The following is a 12,768-nucleotide window of genomic DNA, read 5'->3' on the forward strand; positions in this document are numbered from 1 at the left end:
ATTGTAAATAGCTACAGTTGTTTTGATTATTTTAAAGAAAAAAAAAATAAGCATTTGTACTGGGGAAACTGGTGTGTTAAGAGAAGAGTCACAAGTAAACTTTATAGCTATGCAGATGTATCAGCAGTAGTAATGCCATCCAAACAGTGTGCTCTAAAGTCTGAGACTTATGTAAACTCAAATGTGTTGCTGACAAGAAAAATCATAAATAAACATTTTTGATGCATTATGTGAAAGCTGCAAAAAATTTGCATTCTGAAAAAAAAGTTCTGACAACTGTTCTTGTTTTTTTCCTGGATAGGTACCTGTTACACCATCTCTTTGGTGAAGGCTATTCAGCAGTGGTGACTTCTTCCAATCGACCACTCCACAAATTATTATCTCTGGATTCCCAGCTGACACCCTTCTGGAGGCTAGAGCTACCAAGACAACAGGAATTGTGCCCACCCTTGTCAAGGTTTTTTCTTTCACAGGGGAAAAAGAAAAAAAAAAAAAGATGAAGTTGGGCAAAGTGGAGTTCTGCCATTTTCTGCAGATACTAGCTCTTTTCCTGTGTCTTTCTGGGATGAATCAAGCAGAGCTCTCAAGGTCCAGGTCAAAGCCTTACATTCAATCAGGGAGGACAAGAACCAAACGCAGCTGGGTGTGGAATCAATTCTTTGTGCTGGAAGAATACATGGGTACAGACCCACTCTATGTAGGAAAGGTAGGGGATTTAAACAAACTTTGTAGGGTGGAGATGCTTGCTTTTTGATGTGTTTATATAGTGCAACCTGAGAACAGTAATTCTCTCAGCATGGTTGACTTAAGCTAGGTTGGGACAAGCTTTCAGTTTGAAAAAAACCCCAAAGTTTAGCACTTCAGAAGAGCAACACATTACATTCCTGATTCCTCTTGCAATTTTCATTAAGAAGTCTACTAGCTATGCTTCTCTAAAGGAGTATGATAATGAAATTGTTCTACCACCATTGATTGAAAGAATATATTTTATTATGAATATCAGATGTATTTTCTACATAAGAATAGAGGAATTTGATGATGAATATTCTTTTTTAAGAGCTAACAGCTAATCCCCAAAAATAAAAGTTCTGTGTTATGTTTTTGCTCCCTAAAGAACAGCACTACTGAAGGCAAGACAGAAAGAATCAGGTGTCTGGGGGTGTGACAAGTGAAAACGGGGGCATGTCTGTATTACTGCTTTGGTTTGACATGGCCTGGCTAGCAGATCGGCACCTTGGGGACCTCACTGTCTCCCGTGCATAGCACAGCCTTGTGGCTTTACCTTCCCTCTGATGGGCACCAGGCCAGTACAGAGCAAGCCCTTACATCAGGGCATCCCAAATGGCTTGTTCTGAGCGCCTGCCGCTGCACGTGGAGCACACTGAGCACAGCTGTGAATCCGGGCCTTAGCTCATTTACTGCCTTGCACTGGGGGGTAATATGCTTCCTTAAGTAATTATGACGTGGAAAATAACCCACCCAAACAAAAAAACTTCTTGTGCTTCTGTTAATTTTATGTGTAAACATCTTGTTGAAAGAAAACCCCATTTTTCTATATAATATCAGAATCAATAAATGGAGTTTCTCATTCAAATATAGCAAATGCGTAGAAAACCAGGGAGTGACCGCTTTTGACAAAATGGCATGCTTACAGAAAAGGAAGTACTTTGAAATCCTCTGCTTCAAATAGATGAGTGCGATGAATTTAATCTTACTTAATACATCCTACTGAGACAAAAGCCTTGATGTTTGTGTTAACACACTTAAGCGTTTAGAATTTAATCATGCCAACTGAATAATCAAGTTAAATGGGGAACTGCTCTCACGATTACAGCTATGGTGTGTTTAGGTGCTTTTCTGAACTGGGTCTGGTACTTTGCACAATTGAGCCCTTAAGAAAGATGTGCTAGAATCAGAAATATCATCTCATATTTCAGTGGTCTTGAAAGCTTTTGTTAAGTTTTAGGTTATGTAGTAGTTTCCATTCTGATGCCATGCAGCTCCTGTTTGGCTTTGGGATTTGTGTTTTAGGCAAATTTGTTCTCAGGTTGGAGCTTCTTTTGTGCCTCTGGAAAATGGCATATTTGGCATTCTTGCCCACTGATAAAAAATGGCTTACAAATTAGAATTTCTTTCCTGGCAAATAAGCATCTTTAAATACTCAACTGAAGACTGGTTTTGACCTGTACCAATTCTCATATACATTCAATTGCTGTATTATGGCCAAAGGTGCTGCAGAAGTGCTAGAGCACATGTTATTTGCATATATGTGGTTATTTTTAGCTTCACAGTCTGCTCTTTCCTGTCCTTTACAGGAGTCCCAGCATTCATAAGCAGACATCTTCTGAAAAACAAACCTTTTTTATTGAAACAGTCTGTGTCCAGCCTGCTTTTGTATCAGCAGTATGAATTGTTGGCTCAGGAGCTCAAACTTGTACAAGCAATTCATTTTGTAGGAAAAGCAGATAAAAATTGGTACTTGCAAAAGGAAGCCCATCTTCCTGGAAACAGAGTCCTTGCTGTTAGGTGTTAGATAAGACATGCCCAGTTCCTAACCTTCTCACTGGAGAGGCTTTTTACTCTGTGGTTCCTGAGGTGCAATCATGACTGAAGCTGTATTCACATGCAGGGGAGCAAAAAGGTGAAGAAACAGTTTTCTTTCTGTATGTTAACATATTATGTGTAGCACCACCCTGGAGTGAGCACCAGTTGCCTTCCTCCCTCTTTTTCAGGCAGGTAGGTACTAAGAATACTGAGATTTGGATAGGAAGGTTGGTTTTTTTGTTGTGCTTTTTGCTGGTGGTGGTGGTGGTGGTGTTTTTGGGGGGGTTCTTTCGGGGTTTTTTTGGGGTTTTTTTGTGGATTTGTTTTTGTTTTTGTTTTTGTTTCTGTTTCTGTTTTTTTCTTTTTCCTTTCCCCTTGGTGCTGAAGCTACAGCAAGGAAAGAGCTTGCTTAACTCACTTCTCTCATCAAGTGAAGTGGAAGCAGCAACCAGACTCTGCCTCATGTTCTGCAGAGTGCTTTGCTCCTGGGGAGTTCAGTCCTGCACTGCCTTACATTCAGGATGCTTTGCAGGGTGCCAATCTAACTGCACATCCAGGAGTGAGGAACCTTCCTCCAGATTTTAAGTGCTGTGAGATAAAAATGTCTCAGAAACACTCAGGCAAATGGAGATGCAATAAGGAATATTTTGTCCTCACCAGTTCTACAAAGCCTAGGCAGTTCTGGTTGAAAGGCAGCATTCAGGGAAGGTTAGGGTTCCACAGCAAATCATTCAAGAGTCATGATATATCATGATACCAATGATGATGATATCAATGATGATATATCAATGATAGATCAAATAACAATTCCATGTTCAGCATTGTTGTGGTTTAACCCCAGCTGGTAGCTAAGCCCCACACAGCCACTCGCTCGCTCCCCTCCAAGGTGGGATGGGGGAGAGAATTGGAAGGGTAAAAGTGAGAAAATTCATGGGTTGAGATAAAGACAGTTTAATAGATAAAGCAAAAGCCACGCATGGAAACAAAGGAAAACAAAGAATTAGTTCAGTGGTTCCCATGGGCAGGCAGGTGTTCAGCCATCCTCAGGAAAGCAGGGCTCCATCACGCTTAACAGTTGCTTGGGAAGACAAACACTGTAACTCCAAACATCCCCCCAACCCCCACCCCCCCACCCCCTTACTTCTTCCCCCAGCTTTATAGCTGACCATGCCATCATATGGTATGGGACATCCCTTTGGTCAGTTGGGGCCAGCTGTCCTGGCTGTGTCCCCTCCCAGCCTCTTGTGCCCCCCCAGCCTGCTCACTGGTGGGGTGGGGTGAGGAGCAGAAAAGCCCCTGGCTCTGGGTAAGCACTGCTCAGCAATAACTAAAACAACCCTAGATTATAAATATTGTTTCCAGCACAAATCCAAAACATAGCAGCATACTAGCTATTGCAAATAAAATTAACTCTCTCCCAGCCAAAACCAGCCCAAGTATTAACTCTGTCCTCCTGGGTGTGCATTCTGACACCATAATTACATGATCAAGCAGGGTAAAATCCTATTCCTTTTAAATAATGTAACAGGATTCCTATTCACCTCAGTAAGCTGAGTCTTTCACTTAAAATAATTTTTCATTGTTCTCATGTTTGTTTAACAAGACTTCATATCCCTACCTGAGATATATTACATCCTTCCTTCTTGCATGCTTGACATCTACTTATTGGCAGAATGAGTTTTGTTTTGTTTTGCTTTTTAAAATATTCATTTTCTTAAGGCGGCAGGGTCCTGTTTCTCATGTCACTCAGGAGAAACCTCTGGAGGACTTCCATTAGTTTTACACTAACAGGAGTCAAAGGTGACTGAGGTTTTCTGCCTTTTTTTTTTTTTTTTTTTTTTTTTTTTTTTTTTTTAATATAGGTCTTTCCTCTCCATGGTATGAATTTTAATCATCTCAGATTCAATCCTGAGTAATTCTGAATGCCTCTTGGGAGGTGCTTAACAAGTAATCAGATTGTGGACTGAACCATATACAATTTCTTTCTGTCCGTCAGCATAGCATATGTTATATTCACTTAAAGGGCTGAATCATTTAACTGTTTAGCCCTTTTACCTGTTCAGGTAGGCACTGTTATCTTCCAGATATGCCGTGCTGGAGATGAGACAGTTAACTATGATGCTAATTTAGCTAGAAGCATAGGTGGCTTCTGTTTTCCAGAAAATGTTTACTATTGCTTGGTAATCTGTTTTGTGAAATTCCTTACTCTGTATTTTCCATATAAATGACTTTAATGGAATCTATTTGGGCATAAAAATAATAGTACAGAACAGTTTTAAATGATTCATTGCACAAACGCCTAAAATTAGGAAAAAGTGGATGCTAGTATATTGAATATTTGAAAAGCTGAATACAATCTTGTAATTAAAGTCTATATAGGTACACATTGGCAAAAAAAGGTGCAATTTAAAATGTTGATGATATCTTTTCAGGTTTTGTTATATAACTGTCAGACACCCTGTGTCTGAAAACTGTCAGGGTTTTTCTTGTTTTTGTTTTATTTTTAAATTATTTTTATATGTTCTGCTGCAAGAGCGTCATCTCCTCAAAAGCACTACAATGACAAAAAGTCTCAGCCAGTAAAACTTTTATTTTTCTTATTTAAAAAATAAAAATAAAAAATTAAGAAGCCACAAATAAACCTGAAGAAGTGAAATAAAGCTGTGAACTCCATGTGAGATGCTGATTAATGGCTGGCTTCACTGTTTTCTTTTGGATCTAAACCAAAACTCCTTTTCCAATGGCTCTAAATTTAATTATAGTTAAAGACAGGGACAGTTTCAAGCTTTCAGCACAAACCCAAGAAGTTAATATGTAGCTTTGAGAAACTCACTGGTACATCTCAAAAATAACACGTGGATTTGGTAAAGGTGCCCTGCATGTAGTTGTTATTCATAATGTATGGGGAAGGAAAGCATAAATCCTAACCTCCACTGTCTAGATGGTAAAATCACAAAAAAAAAGAATGAGTGGACTAAAAGCACATAGTTTGTTAGAGCTCACAGTCAATGCCTTCCAATGCCATTTTACCTGCCTCTTTGTTTGTCTTCTATTTTAAGTTAAAAAGGCTTGTTGGATTCAGTTTTCAAAGATGGACCAAAGTGTATAAAAGCGAATATTTACATTATTATTTTCTGGGTTAGCACAGAATAAATGAAGCTTAGAAAATAATGCAGTGAACCTAAAAATTTCCTAGAAAACTGATGCATTTAAGAGAATTTACAGGTTCACGCCAAGGCAGAGTGGGGAAGGGTTTTCCAAGCAGCAAAATACGAAGAAGTGTATGTCATTGTCAGCATAGACAGTGGGTTATTTTTTCCAGCCTCATTATTTTGGAAGAAAAGAGGTTTTTTGTGTCTGTTTTTTGTTTTTTTCAAAGGTGTTGATGAATGTGTCAACAGGGTGACAGAATTATTCACATATGATATTTATCTGTGGTGTGACCTTATATCAAGCCATACACATGTAGTCAGAGGTAGGGATATTTTTCTGGATCATAGCCTGACTTTTTCAGATGCAGCTGAAGACTTTTTGACTGACTTGGGTAATAAGTGTCTTTGCTAAAATACTTTAAGGGAGTAAGTACTGTGGAAGTGCAAGCCACTCACTCAAACTCAGACTGATATGTGGGAATATCAGCTGCTGAGAAACTGAGGGAACTTCACCTGTGATGAAAGACCTGAGGATCTCTGAATAGAAATTAATCTAAATAGCTTTTCATCTCTCTAGTAACTACACTACAGCAGTTTTATGACACTTTGGGAAACGGGGTGGAGATGGGGTGAAATCAGAAAGGCTAAATGTAGGTAGAAGGCTTGGCTGCCTCACGTGCAGATAACAGAGCAGGAGATGGGTCGGATGAAATTCCCTGGAAGTGTCTGTCCCTCCCACTACATCTGGAGGCAACTCATGGGGATCTGCACTCCCTGCCCAGCCTCAGCCTGGGGTCTTGATCCATCTATTGTGTTTCTCTCCAAGTACTTTTAGGGACAAAAAAAATATGTATCTATACAAACCAACTATTTTTCATCTGTCGTTGTGGACACTATGCAGAAAATAAAGATGGCATAATAACTCAGAGAGAAACTTCCCCTTTGATATATTTTTTGTTCCTTTTCTATTTATGTTATCTTTACTTGTAGCATATTTTTTGAGGCACCATTGTTCTATATACTCCCAAAAGAAAATTTATGAAAGTGCAAAAGCAGATCTGGTGTATTTCTGATATTTATCCATCTCAGGAACTCTGTGGTTCTGTGCTGTGAAAAATTGATAATGGTTGACCTTTGAAGTAAAATGGGACATGCCATTCCTGTCAATGCTTTTTCTACCACAAGTGCTGCAAATGAAACAAATTAACACAAAATATAGTCAAGTCCTGCTTAATGCTTTGTGGATTGAATAAGTCTTGGTGAAAGGATGCTTCAGCTGTACAGCAGTGGCATGAATTTACCGTCTCAGCTTGTATCATGCAGTCACTAGTAGCACACATTTTTCTTCACTGGATAGTCACTGTGGGCTTTGTGTTATTCCATGCTTTTCTTTATTTGGATTACCCTGAATAACTGAGAACTGACTGACAATCTGAATGCTTCCTACTTAGCAGGCAGGGCTAAAGTGTCTCCAGGGAGAATGGTGAGATTAAGGCCCACAGGAAGAATTATCCAAAGGGATAATCTAAAATCTACTGCATTTTCCTGGTTGATTTCATTAGCCTGCACAGCTATAGTGTAATTTCCTCTTTCCCTCTTTATAGGAAGTCATCTTCTCACATAGCTGAACAGATACAGAAATGGGGTTTATGCCAAGGATTTAAAGTGATGACTATTTCACATGCTCAAGCACTGAAAGACAATTTGTGTGTAATTTCATTATTAGAAGTGATAACAGAGTTGAGAGACTTATGGTTGGATACCAAACCAGAACATGCAGCTTTTTGATCTTTTAGTATAATATAAAACATTGATCCTTAACATGTGCCATTATAGAAGATGAAGGTTAGTGAAGGTGATGACAACATCTGTAAATTAAGTAGCCTTCATCGCAGCTTTTTATTCAATGGCACAGCCATGTTATTTACATAATCCTGTAATACCAGTTCTGTATTTCAGTAGACTAATAGGCTCTACCTGCAGTGCTCTGCTCTGAATTTCTTTTGGGCATTATTTAAAACTATGTTTTATGGGTCTCTGACAAAATAGAAAAGCAAGAGTAAAAGCTAATTTTGCAACTATATGTAGATGAAAGTCTCCCGTGTGCTTGGCTGGTTATCAGAAAATGCCTTCTTTTCATGAGAGCATGAGATTTACTGTTCCGATGTCAGTCAGGCTCATGCTGCTTCAGCTGACTTTTTTTTAGCCATGTTCTAACATTCCTTCTCCTTTTCATCTGCTGAATTTGTTTTCAGTCCTCTAGTTCATGCTGTTGGCTGTCATCAACATCTAGTTTTACCTCTGTCCTCTAGTCTCACAGTTGTGTATTAATGATGTTGGAAACGCAGTGCTGTAAAACTAGGGCTACCAAGAACTGTGAGTATTTGCATTATTCTAAGGCTAAGAAAGTCCAGTCATGAACCAAATTCCCACTGTGCTAGGCACAGTGCAAGCAAACACAACCCCTGCCCTGAGGCAGTGGTCTCATAATAGGCAATAGCAGATTAAGAAGAAACATCAGAATCCAGAGAAATACAGAAATGTCAGTCAACATTCCGAAAATAGCTTGAGAACAAGAGCTCACTACTGTTCTTTGCTATGAAGATAGAATATTATTTGTTCTGAAGACAAGAATCATGCAACATTTTTTAACATTATGAAGAGATATCAGGGAGTTCTTTCCTGCCTTTATTTTCCATCCTTTAAGAATGACAAGTTAGTTAAAATTCGTAACCACAGATCTATTTGATATCTGTGTTAGTACAAGGCTACTTCTTTTTTCAGACCAGTGAAGATAAAAGATACTTTTCCATTGCTTTCAAAAGATCAAACCGCATATGCTTTAAGGTTTTACATCTTGTAGCCTGCTATCACACTTCCTTTTCCATGTTGCCTTTTCTCTTATACCTGTACTGTTAGACATAAATGTCTGTCTACAGACTCACTGGGCATTCATTCCATGCATTTAGTGTTTTCCATGTGTCACAGTCTAAAAGTGCTGCCAGGACTATTGCTGCCCTATCACAAATCTGCTGAATTTCTTCTTTGCTCTGCAGTATTGGTTTTTGGGGTCTTTTGTGGTTTGGTTTTTGGTTTTGGTGTTGGTTTTTTTGTGTGGGGGGGTTTGTTTTGGTTTGTTTGTTTGTTTTGTTTGTTTTTAATATTACACTGCACTTCTCAAGTTCCTTGTAGTTTTTCTTTTTCTTTCTTTATTAATCATTTAATAGAATAGTACCTGTGTACACGTCGGTTTTCCAGTGCTAACTTTTACTAGTTAAAAGGGGTGCCTGGGACAACATATTTAGAGATCCTTAAAAAAACAAGGAATGATTCCTTCATGACCAATACATTGACTTTTACAAAAATATACTGGTGATAAGTCCTGGAAAATCTCTGCAGTGTAAGCTTTTTCTCTCAGCATTATGTTTTTCCTTGTAAGAGGTGGCTGAGCTAAGTGCTAGTGGTGGAACTGCTGAGAGAAGAAAGAAGTCAATACACTAGGTCGGGGTCCTCAAACTTTTTAAACAGGGGGCCAGCTCACAGATGAAGTGGCAGGCAGTCATCTGCGGCTGCTTGGTTTCCCCCCCAAACCCCTGGCGGGGGTGGGGTGGGGTTTCTGTAAATACGGGGGGCTGGATTGAGGACCCTGGGGGGCCGTATCTGGCCACCGGGCTGTAGTTTGAGGACCCCTGCACTAGGTTGTTCACTTGTCTTAGAATAACTATTGGCTACTTATACTACCAGCATCTTCTCTGTCACTTTTGCACTGGAAGAGACACTTACTGTCACATATATTAGAGACCAGTAGTTCTTAGAAAAAGTTGTGGAGTTTATACTGTTAGGACATTTTCTAATTCTGTCCCAGCTGTCCAAATCATGTTCATGATATGAATACCAGCCTACACCACAAGCATAAGTGTCCTGGTCTCAGCCGGGATAGAGTTAATTTTTCCTCCTAGTAGCTCATACAATACTGTGTTTCAGATTTAGTATGAGAATAATGTTGATAACACACCCATGTTTTAGATGTTTCTAAGTAGTTCTTACCCTAAGTCAAGGACTTTTCAGTTTCCTGTGCTCTGCCAGTGAGCAGGTGCACAAGAAGCCAGGAGGGAGCAGAGCCAGGACAGCTGGCCTGAACTAGCCAAAGGGATATTCCATACCATAGAATGTTGTGCTTAGTATATAAACTGGGTGAGTTGGCTAGGAGAGGCTAATTGCTGCTCAGGGACTGGCTGGGCATCAGTCAGTGGGTGCTGAGCAACTCTACTGTGCATCACTTGTTTTTCTTGAATGTTATTCCTCTATTCTTATCTATTATTACTATTATTATTATTATTCCTGTTATTATTATCCCTATTATTATTCCTATTAATAGTATTATTATTTCTATTATTATTTATTTCTATTATTATTATTAGAATTAATAATCTGTTCTTATCTGCATCCATGAGTTTTAATTTTTTCCAGAATCTCTTCCCCATCCCATCAGGGTAGGGAGGGAAGGAAGGAGGGAATGGCTTTGTGGTAGTTGTCTGCTGGGGCAGGTCATCACAACAAAAAGTTTGAGGAGATCGTAATGCTTAGTCCGTCATTGCTTCAAGGCTGTAAGAAGGAGGATCAGCCAGTTAAAAATGGTGTGTGTGTGTGTGTTTACGTGACATTAAAAATATGTTGTCAATACCTAACTATAGATCAATTGACCTCAATCTGTAAATGGGAGCCACCTCAACCTTCCCAGGCTAAGTTGTAAACTTAACTAATGAAGAAGCTCCATTGAGAATAGAAGAGCATACCGTGAAAAGATGCTGATCACTAAAATCAATAAATATGCTTATAAAATTATACAATATATTTAGGATCAGTTCTTGTAGATGTTTTTGACTCAGCTGAACCAGTAAGTCTTATTCAAGTATTTGCTGGTGCTACAGGCCTGTGCTGTTGCAATAGTAATATTGTTATTTACGTGGGTGTAAACCACATAGTATGGTAGTAGTACTCTGTAAGCCATAAACCATATAGTGAAGAATAAACATGATATTATCTTTCAGATAAATAGGAATACCAAGGCAAATATAGCTCTTTTGGTATAGTACTTGATGTGCAATGATTCATATGCCAGAAGATACAAAATATGCCTTACTGGCTCAGTCTCGGGCTGACTTTTTCAGAATGCTCCTGCAGGAGAAATAGGTAGTTCTAAACGTTCAAGAACAAGCAAAAGTTTTTTAATCTGTTGTTTATTAGGTTGTGCTGTTCATAAAGTAACTGGAGATTTAATCCAGCATCTTGACATCGGTTTTGCCAACCCTAGAAGGCCATTTCAGAACATTAATTTTGGAGTATAACTATTTGGCTATTTTAAAATTGATTTTTTAACTGACTTTATTCTGTAGGTTAGTAAAAGGGAAATACTGAGGACAGATTGATAACAAGTAGTAACATATTCTACATTTTGACATTGAAAAAATGTGCCTTCCTTTATATAGTGATATAGTATTAGAGCACTGAAGTCCTGCCTTGTGGTGTTTAATATAGATGAGTAGGGTGTATGTTGAGAACTGCTAAAGGCGGTCTGACATAATGTTCTACCTACATCATAGAAGATTCTTTGGCCCTCTCTGAGTAGAAAGAAGTAAATTTCCTGTATTTTTTCAGGTGATATAAGGAGATTTAACTGCATGAATTCCACAAAATGTTGCCGTAGTCATCCCATCCCATTTAGTTTTCCCATTTCTGTAAATCATGAGCAATTGCCTTGAGGACTATAGGGACATGCAATTTTGTTGCTGTGGACTGTGTGTAAGAAGAATCAAGACCACAAAGTTATTCTCCATTTGAAATGCTTCCAAAATATGGAAAATCTGGTTCTTGGATACATGTGTAAGGATAAGCTGCTTAAACATTTCATACTGAGGTACCAAATTGTAACCCTGCTGACTAGGCAATCAAGCAATTAATTTTCTTTACAAGGTAGCCAGTCACTGTGTTAAGCAAAGTTTAGCTTGTTATTCTAAGACAATGGAAAATTTTCAGACATGGTGGGGAAAAGCAGATGGTCAGTTCTTAAGTCTCCATAAACATGGTATAAATGCACTTCCATAACTTAGCAAAATACCTTACTTGCCTGTCTTATATGATTTACACACGTTTTATGGGCAGAGTAGGCATTTTGGGAAAGCACTTGGCATATTATTATGTTTCTTTTCTAACTTGAAGGGCTGTAATGCTGCATAGTGTTTGTAGTAAAAGCTGTTAAATAATTCCTTTTGCTCCTGCATGTTCCTAACCTTCATGCTTATCTAGACTATTGTCTCCCAACCCATCTTTTACCTTTTACCACTTAACTGTTGCTTAACCAAGCAATACATATTTCACACTTTAAAAGGTTTCCTCATTAGTCAGCATTGCAGTCCTGTGTTCACATAAAAGGCTCTTTTATTTATTCCCTCTGTTGTTTTTTTTTTTTTTAATATCTTCCTGAGAGGAAAAAGCTGTGAGCAAAGGCACTCTATTACACCTCCAGCTAAAAAGGAAATAATCCAAGTGAAACTGATATTTCCTGTCTCATTGTATGACTCAAATCACACAATTCATATTTGTTTCTTTCTTTGCAAGATCATGTCCACTACTACTCTGAGGATCTCAAAGCCTTGTTGCTTTACTGTTCTATTCTTTCTGCTGAATCAAGTGTACCTCTGAGTGCGTACCAATCCCTCCTGAAAAATTTGGAGAGCAAAGGATATATTGCTTAAAAGGTTGTTTCAATTTTTCTGTTTGACTGATAAACTGAATTAAGCCATGTCAAAGGAGAGTTTGTGGAGAAAACCAGCAGGAACTGGGGTGATAGCAGTGATAGAATGCATACATAAATGTGTATATATGTGTGTATGTGCAGGAAACAACAGAGGTAGCTTACACTGAAGTATAACTCCCACTTATACTGACACATTTATTCAATTCAGATTTACCTTAAGAAGGAAAGAAAATATAAAGATTCTAGTCTTAATGATTTTAGTATAGGAAAAAAGAGATTGGGAAGGTTTAAGAGAAGAAAAAGCATCCCAAAGAG

The 12,768-nt window shown here is 38.5% G+C and overlaps 1 protein-coding gene across 2 annotated transcripts in view; it reads left to right on the forward strand.

Moving 5' to 3' along the window:
- Nucleotides 1–12,768, forward strand: part of LOC130146679 (cadherin-7) — an 83,764-nt gene that overhangs the window by 9,134 nt on the left and 61,862 nt on the right. For both annotated transcript variants that reach the window (XM_056333084.1, XM_056333083.1), the window contains exon 2: nucleotides 302–706. In XM_056333084.1, the coding sequence (XP_056189059.1) occupies nucleotides 497–706 (210 nt within the window). In that variant the 5' untranslated portion in view covers nucleotides 302–496. The remainder of the gene's footprint in view (nucleotides 1–301; nucleotides 707–12,768) is intronic.

The sequence above is a fragment of the Falco biarmicus genome, chromosome 3 (genome assembly GCF_023638135.1).
Source record: "Falco biarmicus isolate bFalBia1 chromosome 3, bFalBia1.pri, whole genome shotgun sequence".
Classification (NCBI taxonomy): Eukaryota; Metazoa; Chordata; class Aves; order Falconiformes; family Falconidae; genus Falco; species Falco biarmicus.